At 43.2% G+C, this 15,994-nt stretch overlaps 2 protein-coding genes across 2 annotated transcripts in view; both read left to right on the top strand.

Annotated features, from left to right (window-relative positions):
- The window catches only part of LOC114003037 (deubiquitinase DESI2-like), a 56,701-nt gene extending 46,401 nt beyond the window's left edge, over positions 1–10,300 (top strand). Inside the window, exon 5 of the mRNA XM_027749561.2 lies at positions 7,210–10,300. Within this exon, the coding sequence (XP_027605362.1) occupies positions 7,210–7,452 (243 nt within the window). The 3' untranslated portion in view covers positions 7,453–10,300. The remainder of the gene's footprint in view (positions 1–7,209) is intronic.
- Positions 10,301–12,156: 1,856 nt separating this feature from the next.
- Positions 12,157–15,994, top strand: part of LOC114003160 (cytochrome c oxidase assembly protein COX16 homolog, mitochondrial) — a 44,009-nt gene continuing 40,171 nt past the window's right edge. The window contains exon 1 of the mRNA XM_027749842.2: positions 12,157–12,260. Coding sequence (XP_027605643.1) covers positions 12,201–12,260 — 60 coding nt within the window. The 5' untranslated portion in view covers positions 12,157–12,200. The remainder of the gene's footprint in view (positions 12,261–15,994) is intronic.

The raw sequence follows: 15,994 nt of genomic DNA, 5'->3' as shown, positions 1-15,994 counted from the left end.
AAATGAAGATGGCAAGAAAAATCCCTGTCCTTTAAACCACTGCCTGTTGATAAATGAAAAGTGTCAGGAGCGTAAATGAACTGTCTGAGTGTGTCGATAGGCTTTTGAGACTGGTACCTTTCGCTTCGAAGTCCTGCCAACACTGTCAGACAGCAGGTCTTTCCCTGTTCGTATGAGTTCTTGTATTCTCCCTTCTCATTGTACGTCCATCTCCAGCAACCTGCCTCTCCCTAATATTAGGAAACACGGCTTGAGACTGAAACACAGGACTTTTCTGGTTAGCTGTGCAGAAAAAATAGATGTTCTTGATGTCCATCCCTCTATGCATATGGATTGGCCTAGTCCTGTTCAGCATGTCCATAACACTTGAAAGGATGACCCCATTAGGCAACAGCTGTTCTCAGCCACTGATCTTGAAACAGCAGCTGCTAGGAGAACGCAATTCCTCTTCATGACATCATGATAATAGGAATGAATTGCAGTTGTTAATTCATTTGGTGGGATATTTTTATTTTAAACGCCATTAACAAGCCCAGACTTAATTATACTCAGCTTTCCCCAAATGGTCATCTGTTATGAGGCCACTTGCTGCCTGTCTTATCACCCTGCAGCTGTTGGCTGTACTTGTAAGTGCTTTTTACAAGGACCTTCATGCTCAAGAGGGTATTCCCATGCTTCAGTGTTGGTACAAGACTAATCAGTGATGCCACTCAGAATTCAACTCTAAATATGGTTCAACAAGATGTCACATTTGCAGCCACTGTGTCTCTCCACTGGTAGCCTGGCCAGTGAAGCTGAAACAGTGCTATGAGTGCTGAGGTGCTTTAAGCCAGATGTCTCATTTGACACAGAGCTACCTACTCCATCGTCTCTGCTTGCAGACTGCAAAAAGGCAACTCTATCCTTCTACCAAGGTCCACAGAAGTGACTAACATGTTCCAGCTAGCACCATAAGGGGAGCAAGACTGTAGGTATTAGTCCCTCTTTTCAAGGTTTTCCTTTTTTCTTCACTCCTGGCTAGTCTCAGGCAGATGGTGCAGATGCTACCTCTGCTTTACAACACCCACAGCCCTGGGGAAGACGTATAGGAGTTGCAGTGCCCTGCCTGCTGTGGAACAAAAAAAGATTGCACAGGAGAATGGGGGCATTTCAGACAGTTGCTTAAAATAATTTAAAATTCCTTTGACTTCTACCTTTGACTCACATTGCTACCTCCCAGAACACAGCCTCATTACTGAGCTCATTTATCCTCAACTACAGCTTCTCAGCTATACCCCTTCCTGTCTAAGTCAGAGGCCATTCCTGGCTCTGCTGAACATAGTCTGCATGCAGCCTCATGGCCCAGTGCCACCTCATCTATTCTGTTGATCCCCACAGGCTAGTTATATTCCCTAGAGTAGAAATTCTCATTTTTAAACAGTAACTATACAATAAATCTGTTTAGAGCAATTGAACTTAGCATGCCAACTCCACAAGGTGAAACTGTGCTTTCAGGTGTTTTGTGAAGGCTGTATGTCCATTCTCCTTCAGAAATCTTATTTTCAGCATACACACTACGTACAGCAGCCGATCAGGAGTGCAGAGCTAGAGGTATGTTCTCTGTTGATGCACCCAAATTCTCTTAGCTCTGCCAGCACTGGCACCAGGTGGCAAGATGGCAAAAAAGATGTCTGTTCATTGAGTTAGTGGTTTATTCTGGATGTGTCCAAGAACTAGTTTAATCAAATTGGCACAATTCTGTTTCCATGTAGGCGTTTTGGCTACCCTAACATAGCCTGCAGGCTTTGCCTGGGCAGATGTGCTTGTTTGTATCTAATGGCCTTATTCTGAAATTCTGATAGGCAACATCTATGCTATATTGCATAGGCCTTGTAGGAGCCAGCTCATGCAAACATGTAATGATGTATCATGTATCATGCAATCATGTAATGATTCCACTTGGGCTCTAAAGTCTTTTCTCTCAAAGTGCTCTGGGGTGTGTGTTAGACTTCTCGGATGCCAATAAAAGCCCTTTGCATTCTCTAAGACACTGTGCAATAAGGGGAATATTGCACAGTATCTCAAATGGATGCCACCTCATTTTTAGCAATGCTGCTAAGTCGAAAATCAGTGGGTGGTTCAGCAGGTGTTCAGTGCTGAACTCTCCAAGCCTCAGTCTGACGACAACAATTGAAGGAATTAGCTTGTATTGTTTGAGGAATGTTATATTGCCTCTGTTCATTTTGATTTTCATGGATTGGAGCACTACACAGTGCCTTTGGGAGGGCTCACTTAAAAAAAAATCCTCGGTGCCTTCTATGCATGACCTGAATCACCCCAATTGCATCATCCAGCACAACACATAACCTATTACATTTGAAAGATCTCTCTTAGGATCTACTCCTGATCAGCCCTTCTCTTTGTTTTGATCGGGGCTCAGCCTGTTACACTATCTGAGATAATATCTAGCATATGCCCATAGACTCAAAGCTCTCTCAAAATGCAGCACATTGATACCATTGTCTTCTAGAAGGCAGGAGACTCAGCATCTTCCATTGTTGGATGGCATTTCAACCCACGTTTCCCAGCTGTGAGGTAGTTTGCCTGCCCACAGCAAAGCTTTACAGGGAAATGTTAAGGCTTGCCAAGCAGGGACCTAACTCTTAGGACACTTAGGAGAGGGAAGAGGGGTACAGGGCAATTTGTACATTTTAGACAGTGACTTTTAGTGCAAAACGATACAGCTTAAGATGCTTAAAGTATATTTTGTATCTCAAATTACTTGTTTCTTGATGAGTTGAAATCCTGGTGTGGATTTGACAGCTGCCTAGAAATAGCACCAAAACTGTCAGGTCCCATTTCTCCCCTCCCTCCATTTGGCTTCAGCCACGCATGTCTGAACGGCTATTCCCGCAGCTGCCAGCCGAGTCATTCCCAGTTCTTACTGAGTCCCCAGAAGAACCTGCAGCGGTGGGAGACTTACTTGTCTTTCTGTCACCAGGTGCCGCTCAGTGGAAGCTGCAAGTACGTGCAGCCTCCTCCCAGGTTTCTGCCTGAAGTGAGGACTGGTGTAGGTGGGCAATCAGAAGTTGTGCTCGCTGTCCCACATGGTGGATTTCAGTCTGTGATAGGGACTGGGTGCCTCTGAAGGTTGAGAATAACTCACACTTTCAGAACCTGAGAGTGAGAAAAGGATGAGAAGGGGCTTTGATAGGCGGTGAGAGCTGCACACTGTTCACAGGGGGGTTGCAAAGCTTAGGGAAGCCCTACATGAGCTGATGTGTTCCAGGCATTGCTGCCACTTGTCCAGCCTCTCATGTACTCCACGGGGTTTCCCATCCCAAACACTTTTATGCCTCAGATAAGTAAGCTTATATCTCACATAGGTTTAGCCCCTCTGTGGACTGTATGTTTCTTAGCCCCTTCTCTAGTCAGCTACATATCAAAAGGCTCAGCTACTTTCTTTTCCAATGTCAAGCTCAGGGTCACTACAGGTGTCTTAAATTTCCTAAAGGAAAGGTAGCAGGACAATTTGTATGGTGGTCAGGACCAGCAATTTCTGACCCGTAACAGTTTATTATTTATTTACAATTCCTCTCAGAGTTAGCACATCATCTATCACAGAGAAGTTTACCCCCTTCAAAAAAGAAAACCTCACTTGTTTGGTAAGGAAGAAAAAAACCCGTGTGAAATCTTAAAGGCTAAAAACATCTGAAAAAGGGTTCTGTTGATGGTAATAAAGGAAGGTAACAGGGTTCTGTGAGTTTATCATTGCAGTGTGTGGTTTTCAGTGGAGAACTGATCTGCAGTAGGTAGATTTTTCTGTAACTTTATATGCAATTGGAAAACATCCACTTCATCTTGCTTGTGCTGTTTTATTTAAACTCAATTGGCTTAATCCTACGGCAGCCAGGTTTATTTGATGTTTCTCCATTAACTAAGCACTGCTGGATGCTCCAGCACAATATGCTTTATGGCAAGGAGTGAGAAACACAGAAGCAGACTGTAGTGTTGGTGGCATTCCCTGCCATCGCCCTTTTGCTCCTATTGAACATTGTGTTCTGCTGTGGAATAGTAATGAGGCTACACTGACAAGAGGTGACTTCACAAGCATGACTGAGGAAAGGGAAACCACTTTGACTTTATCATTATCCTTAAGCTCCACAAATTGCCCTTTGTTGCTTGATGGCCTGATGCCCACACATCTCCGTTCTTTTTCTGTCTCTTTCTTGCCTCACTAATTCATTCTGGGTGAAGAAGCTCCCATAAACAAAAGGAGAACATCTCAGCTTTGCTTCCGCATTGGGAAGTGCTATTTCAGTTGCTAGGGAATCTGCTTAGAAAATAGAGCCAACTCTTAAAAACAGTATTTCTATTTCCAGGCATCTTACCTTATGCTGTTCTGTTGTTTCAGCTAATTTTCTGAAGAATCATACCCTTGTTTAGTTCTTTTGTTAATATCTGTGAGAAAGTCTTTATTAAAACTTAAAACTGCTTCAGAACTAAACTCACATGCATGCATACATCATAAGGAGCCTAAACTGAGTCTCTTTCTACACTGGCAATATGCTGCCTAAGTTCCCGGATAGGAAGAAAGAGAAATGCTACAAAATATAGAGGCGCAATTGTACTGAAATTTGTGACCTTGGCTCAGGGTCAAAGTACTGTAGTGTAGGCCAAAGTGTTCAAGTAGAACACATTGAATCCAGTTTTAAAAATTCAACAGTATTCTTGTGAAAATGGTCAGATATGTCTCGTGAGAAAATGAAATGGATCGGCCAATTTTCTATGAATGAGTCTTAAGTAGAGGTTATAATCTGAGGTTATAATATGAGGTTATAATCTGAGGTTAGGTAGAAAGCAGCATTGGTAAGAACTGAAGTAAAAGTCCTTGGAGTGTATTAGGTAAAGGACAATCTATGCTTGCAAGTAATTTTAGCAGCTAAATGGCTCTGTTCATGCTCTGATTCCTAATGATAATGTCTCCAATTTCACACATTGATTTTTAAACAATGCATGTCAAAATAAAGTGAGCTCCGTAGTCAAATTAGCAAAGTCACAGGTTTGCTGTCTTCTCCACACCTCATTGGAAACTCCATGCTGTTGGAGCAAGCAATTCCCTTATGCTCAAGGTAACTATTGGAGTGGGGCTTAGATCATTCTGCCCAGGCCTTACACATAAAGAACCAGCTGCTCATCAGCCATGACAACTGTAGTTGGCACAGTCCATCCCTAGAAAATGTTTCAGTCGTTCTCCCCGAAAATTTCTTGAAAACTCTAAGCACTACATTTCCCTTATCAATAGAATCACAGAATATGCAGAGTTGGAAGGGACCCATCAGGATCCTTGAGTCCAATTCCAGGCCCTGCACAGGACACCCCAAGAGTCACACCATCAGCCTGAGAGCGTTGTCCAAATGCTCCTTGAACTCAGGCAGACTTGGTGCTGTGACCACTTCCCCAAGGAGCCTGTTCCAGTGCCCAACCACCCTCTGGGTGAAAAACCTTTTCCTGATATTCAAACTAAACCTCCCCTGACTCATCTTCATGCTGTTTCCTCTAGTCCTGTCACTGGTCACAAGAGTAAAGAGATTGGTACCTACGCCTCCACTTCCTCTTGTGAGGATGCTGAAAACCACAATGAGGTCTCCCTTCAGTTTCCTCTCCTCCAGGCTGAACAAACCAAGGGACCTCAGCTGCTTTTTTTAAGATTTTCCCTCCTAACCCTTCACCATCCTCATGGCCCTCCTTTGGATGCTGTCTAATAGCTTAATGCCTTTTTCATATTGTGGTGTCCAAAACTGCACACAATATTCAAGGTGAGGCCACACCGGTGCAGAGCAGAGTGGGACAATCCCCTCCGTCGACCGGCTGGTGATGCTTTGCCTGATGCCCCCCAGGACAGGGTTGACCCTGTTGGCTGCCAGGGCACTGCTGATTCATATTCAACTTCCCACTGACAAGTACCCCCAGGTCTCCCTCCACAGTGCTGCTCTCCAGCCTCTCATTCCCCAGCCTATACACACAATCGGGGTTGTCCTGTCCCAGGCACTGAATCTGGCACTTGCCCTTTTTAAACTCCATATGATTACTTCTCACCAAATAATCTCCTTAATGGACTACAGACAATCACCCTCTTAGTTTTTGCAGCAATTAGTATTAAATTAAGTGTGGAGTTTCCTCTCTGTCTTTCTTGCTCCATGAGAGACAACAAAGGAAGGGAAGGAGAATTCAGGTATTATGGCTACTGAACCTGCCACAAACTTCGGGCTCTAGTAGACTGGTGTAGGGCCACACAGGCAGTATATTTATTTACTAAAGACAGGCTCTCGAGGCATGCCTGCTGATCAGTTCCACATGCCTCTTCTGTGTCTGGTACAGGATACGGTAAAATGTAAAGGGAAACAATCTTTATGTAGTCTAAGCCAGATACAGCTATTAAAATCTGGCACCTGTATGTATGTGTGGTCATGTGCTACAGAAGAAATGGTCTGCTGCATGCAGAAAGTTGTTTCATTGTGCTGAATTTGATATGACCTTGGAAAACAATATCTGTGCTAGCAGAGTGTAACCCAAATCAGTGTCAGGAGCATCTATGATGGAACAGGCCTAGTGAGAACCTAGTATTTTTTGTTTGTTGCTTTTCTCCCATATTTAGGAAATACCATATGAGGAGAAATTAAAGGGTGGTGTGCTAGGATAGGAAAAGGTCCCCCAAACACTGTAATTTGACTGATCCAGTGTGTTAGCCCAAGGAGGAAAAGGGAGCAGCAAGAACAGTTTCTCAGGCATCTCCATCCCCCTAGTCAGACTCAGCTTCTTCTCAGCTCAAGGTCTGTCCAGGCACAGCTTAAATATTTTTCCAAACTTTTTGAGCTACTTGGAAAATGAATGCCATTGTCTTGGTTGAGAAGCACCAGCAGGCCTGTCCTTTCACCCATGGACTGCTGGGAGAACACGGTCGCCAAAGGCATTGAGAGCCATGAACTGTTTTCCCTGGTCTCTGCTGTGATGCTGACAAGGGCTATGGCTGGCAGGGCTCTCTGTGCATGTCAAGCAGTTGTGTAGACATTTACAGTTACACTGCTTCTGACTGCAGAAGATGCTTCTTTGTCTTCTGAGCAACAGGAAATTCACTGTGCTATAATGGTGGTGAGGATGGGGATGACACGGCCTCTATGCTTGTGTTTTGATACTATTAACCATGTTTCTTTTTGGTTTGCTCTACAGATATTATGTGGGAGAGAGATACCCCGCTGGGTGAATCGCCTGGCCTACTTCAGCTCATGCATCCCCTTCCTCCAGAGCTGCCTCCCCAAGGAATGGCTGACCCCAGCAGCCCTGCAGAGCCACATCAGTCTCGGCCTCCACAAGGAGGAGCAAGGAGACACAACGGATGAGGAGTCACCCTCCACCTCTGCAGCCCCTTCAGCCTCAGGCACATCGCGAAGCTGTAGACATACTCGGGTCTAAACTGTGCCCAGCTTGCCCCCAAATAACATCCATGCTCTCATCCTATTTATTTCTCACACTCTTTTGCACACATTGTTTTCTCTCTTCTTCAGTGGACAACACAGGGGAGGGAAGACTTTCTACTTCAGCCCCTTTTCCAAGGGCTGCCACTACAGTTGCTTGGCAAAATGACTGTGAACCCTAACACAGAACTGAGGAGTGTGACGACTAAACTGGATGCTCCTCGCAGGGCCCCCATGACCCTCAATCCACAGAGAACTGCTAAATCTCTCAGGCATGAGAGCATGCGTATGGGCAGAGTGCACATACTGTGATGTTCCTTCTCTGGAACTGTTTTATCTTTTTATCTCTTCACCCCACCCATGTAAGCCCAGCAGCCTCTTCTCCATTTTGGCTGGGTTTCCCCTTTCCCTATGACAAATCTCCTGCCCATACCCAGTGAAGGAACCAGAGCCAGAACTCAACCTTCTCATCTCTTAGACCAGCAACAAACTCCAGTTAGCCCCACCCCTTTTGTGATTATCAGGTTTCTAACTCATGTGAAGGACAAATGAAAGGTGCTCCTATTCTACAACCACCAATTTTCAGTACTCAAATTTAAGAGCTCAAATGACTGTCCTGTTCTTGAAAATAATAACAAAGAACCTAGAAAATGAATGTGTTACTGTGGCTTTTCTTTGGGGTCAAAAAGAGGATGGGGCTGTAGTGGTTAAAGGCAGCTGCTAAGTAGATGCAGAAATGACTGTTGACCATATTCATGCTTTTTGGCACAGACCCCTCTCAGTTCTCCTAATTTTAGGCAATATTCCTGGTTTCCTTTTTCCCCCCCTATTCCCTGGGGAATCTCTCTCCTAGCTGACATTTGCTGGTTATATTTTGGGGAATGGCCCTTCTGAGCCGAATGAAAAGGAGAGTAAATCTGTTGGGAGAGTCAGTATTTCCTTCAGATTTTCCTCCTGCATTCACAGACCTAAAATATAGCTGTCCTTCCCTGGCCTATTTTTGAGCCAACCCAAAAAAGTAAAAAATAAGTGGTGAACCCAAAGAATGCCAACCTGTTCCCTTCTCCTCCCTTTTTGGAGGTGGAGGGGAAACTTAGGGCCACATCTGGAAAGTGCAGATAACCCTTCCAATGCATGGGCCACCATGGTGCCTTCCATTGTGTGCACTGTTTCAGTGGCATGAAAAATGGGCACAATTGGCTCACTGACCTCTCCAGGCTGGCTCCTGACAAGAATCCTGACAAGAATTTGGATGTATTTATAGATGTATTTATGCTAATTCTGACAGCTAATGAGAAAGCAATGGAGGAGGAGAGGACAAGTACACTAACTTTTCTACTCAATTACCTCACTAGGAATTCTAGACAGGAGGTGTAGGAAAAAATCAAAGGGGAAATCCAGGGCCCCTCTCTCCCTTGCAACTCCTCTTGGCTACACAAAGGAGGACAAAAGATGAACAGGCACCATGTTGAGAGAGGGTTGCTGTTTTAGAAATGCTGTTCTCAACAGTTGCTGCCAAGTCAGAACTTCCACCCTCCACCCAGAAAGAATGACAGGCTCCTTTTTTTGGTCACAATTGCATGCTAAATCCAACCAGCTGTTTCTTTAGCTCAGGTATATAGAAGTATGTGCTTTCAGGGCTGAAGTTCTTGGCTATGATGTATATCATGTCTGCACAGGCAGTGCTTAATGGTTTGTTACATGTGCATGGCCTTAGTGAATCAGGAGGCTCTGGAGAGATCTGTTGGGTGGAAGTGTAACTCACAGGATGGCCTCACGCTACTGCCTCCTGAAGTGATGCATGGTTGGGCAGCAAAACCGTTATAACATGCCTCTCTTTTTCATCCTCTGTACAAATTGCTGCAAGTTCTGTACTGAACTAAAGTCATGTTCCTTATTAACCTTGGCTGCTCACAGCCAATGCTGCATTATGAGCAATTCTGCAGCTCCTAGTAACGACTCCAACACTAATCTTGATTACTCTGGTTTGTCCAGGAATGTTTAATAAGATTTCCATCCTGATCTCCATGCCACTGCCCAGAAACCATGTTACACAATGTACTATTTTGCTCTCTATTCCCCTGCAGTCGTGGTCATTGCAGCCTAAACTGGCAGTGCAAGCTTCATTTGTCTGAAATTTCCAGGGTTTCTGCCAATAGCCAGCAGCACATTATGTGCAGTGAATTTTAAAGGTCCTTCTCTAGGGAAAAGTGAGAAGAGGCTTTTCCAGAGCTTTTGTCTAGGCCAGGGAAACTGCAGTAGGAAAAACGTAGTTCCTGTTGTTGTGATAAAAGCCAGCCAGGCAGCCAGCCATCACCCTTGTGTTTCTGCTCTGCACCTGAGCTCCAGATAAAGCATCATGTACTCATCTAGGAGAGAACTAGGGCTCCAGAGGCACATTTCACACAGAAAACCCTTTCGCAGCATTTCACAAAGGAAAAAATGCTTAATTGACTGTATGGTAACCTGGACAAGAAAACTACATTCAGCCTCCTTGGGAACATGAATATGTGCTTGAAGTATTGGGAACAACACTCGAGGAGAGCTGTGAATGTCATAAAAAAACCCAGATGTTTGTTTACCTACTTTTATGTTTGTCTGTCTGTTTATGACAGTAGGGGTCACATCAAGGAGGTATTAAACCTGTGCTGTAAATCAAAACTAGAACCTATTCCAATCTTCAAAAGTGTTTCTCCCCACCCCTCTCTGTTCAAGGTGATCAACCAACCAACAATGACAAGAACAAAGAGACACTGTGGAAATAAAATATATATTGATGATAGTTTTACCTCTGTAATTTAACAGCATTTGAGATTATTAAACATGAAGACATTTTAAAATCCTAATTTACTGTTCCCATTATTACAAAATTATTGTTGTTAGTATATAATTATATCATATTTGTACTTAGTTACACATTTGCTTTCTCTTGCTGCTTTCTCTGCATAACAACATGGGGCAATTTTAGATACCACCAGTTATCAATGAAAACAAAAAAAACAGCTTACAAATCTTAACAAGAGCACCCTATGGCACTAAAACAAACTCTTAACCCTTCCCCTTACTGCCAGGATTTTTGGTGCCCTTTTAAAAGTTGGGATGAGAGGGCACCAATTCTGCACATGGGCATCAGCAGCTGTGGGTTATGTCTCTAGCAGTGACCTAATAGTATTCAGGTGGGACTGAAGGTGGGGTTACTCTAACACTGGAATATTAGAGGTACAAAACAAACTGTTTCTAGGGAAAGAGGAAAGTAAGTAATAACCTCTTTTCTCAGTGTGTCTTTATCTATAGTAGCAGCTCTCTTAATTTCAGCAGATTATTTTTACTGATTTCTTTTTGGTCAGTTGCCTTCCTCTTCCTAAGTCTGTGACTTGAGGTCTATATCTCTCAAACTGTTACAAAGTTTTAGAGGGAACAATTGTGCTTTCAGAGGCCTTGGGTGAGCCAGTTACCCAGCACTGAACCTGTGCTCTGTGATAAGTTCATGCCAGGCTCAGCACAATATGGGGATGGACACAGACCTGTTCTCTTGCTCTCATTGCTCCTAGCAGACAGTTTGCATATCTGGAATTCAAACCCATGTTGCCTTTGTGTTACTGAGGTACTCAAGAAATAGTCATTTCCTGCTATGTTATTTCTTTTATTCTTCAGTTCTGTTTATTTGTCTCTAGGCTGGTAAGGCTCTCAGACACAGGATTGACACAGGACACAGGATTGCAATAATATTAGCTTATCTTCTTATTATATGTGTTTGATTTTCTTCTCATTTTAGTTCCTACATATGTGCTGGCTTGTTGTTATGTTCAGAAAAGCATCTTCCCCAATTCCTTGATGTGATTAATGGATAAGACCAAAGGAAGTGATCATCAGTGTTTCATTTTCAAATGTTCTTAAAATACTCTTTAAGTTGAGGCAGCAGGTGCCCTGTTCCACTGTATCCCTGCTCTGCTTGCCATCAGGCAATTAATTGGATTGTGAAAAGCCTGTGTAGTGTGACTCAGGAAGTACGCAAAAGAGGAGCTGTCATTCTTTGTCTCCATTCTGCCATTGCCACAGGCTACCAGAACATGGCAGAACCTCAGGCTATAGTAATATAGGAAAACACTGCAGCCCCTGCCTGCAGAATATGCGCTCTTGTCTCTAACAGGTCAGTGCTCTACCATTGTGAACGGGGCTGTAGCTGAGCGGTGTTAGAATGGATGGCACGGCACATTTAATTCCTATCAGGTATGAATAACTATTGATTCTAAATCTCAGAGTAAGGCTGTCTGTTGGTGCTGTTGTAGCCGACTTTACTTTGAAAACGCTATAAAGGGTTTTTTTAGTTCATTTTGACTGGGATAAGGGATAACAATGCAGAAAAACAGACAATGTGATCACGGTAATCTTCCTTCCACAGGAAACCAGGCTACAGAATGAATGATACAGCTAGTGGCTAGGCCTTCAGAACTGCTTTAATCAGAGAGGTGTGCATGCGGAGGGGGTGCGTGGGTGTGAGTGAAGGAAGAGGGGTGAGCCGTGGGTGATGCCCACAGCGCTGTGGCGGCTCTGCCACCGCAGCTCGCCCCGTCGAGCCCCCCGGGGCACGGAGCTCCCCCGGCTCACAGGCCGCAGCGGAACCAGCGTTGCCGAGGCGGAGCGGCCGCTGTGGCGGCGGAGCCGCGCCCCGCCGGAAGCGGCAGGGCCGGGCCGGAGGCGGGAGGGCGGCGCCGGGGCCCGCGGGGCGGGAGAAGCGGGGGGGGTATGGAGAGGCTGCGGAGGCTGTGGAGGGGCCGCACCATGACCTTCGGGGTGCCCCTGCTGGTGAGCGCCGCGGGGGGGGGGCAGCGTGGGCCGGCGCAGCGCGGGGAGGGCGCTGCTGGTCATGGGCGGACCGCGGCTGGTGGAGTTCTGCGGGCAGGGAGGAGGGGGACGCGTGTGGCCGGTGGGCGCTGCTTTTGTCCCCCACCTTGTGCCCGGAGAGGGGATGAGCCGTGTGCCCGCTCTGCCCGGAGGTCTTCAGAGCTCAGGGACAGAGTTTTAAAGTATACCCCTAAAGATATTCCTAGCTGGAAGATGAGGAGAGTGCATCTTGGTGTTGGTTTGTTTTTGTTATGTTTGTTTTGTTTTGTTTGTTTGTGGTTTTTTTTTTTTTATTTACAATAGCACTTATAGTTTTTTTCTTACTTGCTTTAGCTTTTCAACGGATTTTGAACTGCAGAGGCACCGTTGGTCTGATAATTTGTACATCTAAATAAATGGAAAGAATTGGAGTGAAATGAGTTGATGGGTTATAGTTACAGTTGTGCTCAAAGTGGTGAGGCATAACTTTTTAGAGCAGTCGAAGTTAGAAAAAAATACTGTCAAAAGAATAAAACAAAATTATAGGACTCTCTTATACACATTACCTCTGTAATTAGTGCACATGAGGTTGCACTTTCCTGTCCTAAGTACCTGGAAAGGTACTTCATTAAAGGAAAAATGAAGCCATTCACATCTGCTTATAGATAAAAACTCAGGAAGGAAGACAAAAGCATCACCAAGACCAGCATGGTTTCTGTTTATGCAAGTCATGTCTCATTTTCTAAATATACAATTGGTTTGCAAAAATTAAGCACATTTAAAAGTGGATAAAGAATAAGATAATTCCAAAATAAGGATAATTCCAAAACTCTTATAATGCTCCTAGAGAAATTAATGGCATCTTCCTCAAATATTCAGCAGCTTGCCTTAGAAAAATGGAGTGGTCCAGAGAAGGACAGTGACACTTGTTAGAGTTAAAAAAGTTCAAGGCCGTTTATTTTAAAGGGATTTTACACAGGTTCTAGAGTAAGGACTTTCAGTGGAAATTATTAATGCAGTTGAATATGCTAAAGTATCTTTTATCACAGTATTGATGAAGGCATTTGTAAGAAATGGAAACAGTTAAACCAAACAGAACAACAAAGTAGTGTGATAATACCACAACTGTGAATCATGGGAATCAGCAACTCCCCTCCCTGTTATTGCATACAACTTCTTCCTATAACACCTTTGTTAAAGTGACCAAGCACAGTGTTAAAGCTGTTTAGATATCCTGCTGCATGAATGTAAACCTAAAAGGCTGGAGATGTTGAAGATGAACTCTAAAGACTAGAGGAGAGCAAGCTAAAAGATAAAGCAGACATTCCACCTTTAAGGAATGCTTGAAGGAATTGACTTTATTTTAGAAAAGTTTGAGCAGTTCTTACATATTGAGAGTGGTGATTGGGTTTCATAATTTGGGAAATTATCAGATGTTAGGAAAATATTATTCTTTGTTAAGAAAGAGCACTCGTGATACATGCATCTGGTTTTCAAGAAAAGGTTAAACAACCGTCTGACTGCAGTTCTGCTTTAGTGCTGGAGCCAGGACTTCAGCTTCCCAGGCCAAGGTAGGCCTGTGTTTGTCCTTTTGGCCATCCTAGTGTTTTTGCATGGTTTGCAATAGATCATAGCAGAAATTTTTAAGACTAGTTTCTTTGACTTTGTACTGCCTAATATCATTCCATTCCTGTTACCACAGAGCTCTCTCCTCCAGACATAATATTATATAGAAGAATATTCTATTATATTTCTTTCCAAGATTTCATGTCTCCCTGCCTTAAAATTATTCTCCCTTGTGAATACTTCAGAATGTTTCTGTATTGCTTCCCAGGGAGGAAGAAGAAGGAAAATTCATGCAATTCTTGTCAGTTCCCCAGCTGTCTACTGAATTCTGAAGGCATTTCTGAAGCTGAACAGAATTGTGCTAAAAGATCAATTACAGCAAAAAAGACAGTGAATCTAGGCACAGAATCAGAAGGAGCATGCCTTTGCAGCCCTTTAAATCCTGCTGAATTTGTTAATAATACTGAAACCAAAAGTTTCTGTTAGATTCTTGCATTCTGTACATAATTTTTTTTTCACTAGACAGGTACAGTACTATTCTTCAGTACTGCTGGACTTTTCATAAGTACCATATTTGCTTTTTTGATGGAAAAAATAATCAAATGGCTTTCATATCTTGCCTTTTTACACTGCATATTTGAATGAAGAATCCCTGTACCAGTTTTCCTGAAAGCTTCAAGGTTAAAGAGATCCTCATTCAATGGCAGATGAGTGTCTCAATACACAATGCCCGAAATATATCTTTAAAATATTCGTACTTTTTAGTGTAAATTATCTTGATAGTTTTTTCTGTGTTCTTTTCAGCTTGGGGCTGTTAGAATATTTCAGTGAAGAAGGAATTTTCTTGGCTGATCTTTAAACCTCATACTGACAGCAGCTTTCAGAGTAAGATGTGTAAATCACAGTTTTCAGTCATACTTTCTCAGTAGCTAAGAATGTTTCTTTGTGAGCACCAGCAAGACTCTAGGGGGTAGGACTTAAGCCTTTGGGAAACCTTGATTTGTGAATTTTCCTTTAACTCTGTAAACTTTGTAGATAAAATATCTCTGTGTGGCACAAAACAGTAAAACAGTAAAAACGCAGGAGAGTGATGTAACCTGGTGTGGAATATTTTAACAGCTTAAATACTACCAAGTGAGTAGTCCCAAAGCATTTCCGAAGGTGGTTACATCTCTGTAGATGTTAGGAGGAACTCCAGTGACCTTAAAGATGTATCTAAAATTTGCTGTTGTGATGATGGAGGACCGTGCCACCTCTGTGGTAACTTAAACATCCTTGTCACCTATATTTTCATTGCTGTTTACTGTCATGATAATGGGAACTCTTTCCTTGTTACAAGTCTTCAGCATGGTTCTATTACAGAAGAACTTCAGTCTCTGCTGCTTTAGATTCCACAACCAGCTCTACCTGACCAAAAAGGATATGTCTATCAATGTCATGTTGCTGCGGTGATGCTTCTGTAGGATCCTGAGAGAGCATGGCTCGTTGGTCTTGCAGCTAGCAGATCGAGTGTCAGACCTTTCTCGTGAGACACCGAACATGTAAGGTTACTTCTCCAGTGCAGTTAGAACATTCGAAGGTTGTTGAAAGTTATTTTTTCTGACAAGTATAAATGGTGGTTCTATATAATTGAGGAAACATGTTAGGATTTCAAAATTGCAAAGCAGTAACAAATGTAAAACACATATTAAAAAAAACGTTATTTCATATACTGGTACCACTTTCCAAAACTTGCCTTTGTGGTTCTGCCTCTGTCTGATTCCAGGCAAGGTGTTTTCAAATTCTTTTAAGTTCATTTGGTGATTTTTATTGCAGACCGAAAATAAGTATATTGTGCTGTGTATGTAGTAAGGCACATTTTCAGATTTGCACTATGTTGCAACGTTCTCCGTATCTATAGTTGTACGTTTTGACCTTTTTTCATATTTCTGTTTAAGTTCCCCCCCCATCTTGTAATGACTACTTTTACAAGTACTTTGCTTCTCCTTCTGGATCTTGTCTTTGGTGTTTTACGTGGTGTGCCTGGTGTTGCCAAAGGAGAAGACAGGGGTAGCTTGGAACAGTGACAGATTTTTCTATGAATAAATATGTTTCTAAAATCTACTTCTATCAGTGTTGATGAACACAGACTGTGCTACAATGCTATCTAC

The sequence above is a fragment of the Pipra filicauda genome, unplaced genomic scaffold (genome assembly GCF_003945595.2).
Source record: "Pipra filicauda isolate LSUMZ 115617 unplaced genomic scaffold, ASM394559v2 scaffold6_size6359152_pilon, whole genome shotgun sequence".
NCBI classification, from domain to species: Eukaryota; Metazoa; Chordata; class Aves; order Passeriformes; family Pipridae; genus Pipra; species Pipra filicauda.
This window is presented reverse-complemented; position numbering and strand designations above follow the sequence as displayed.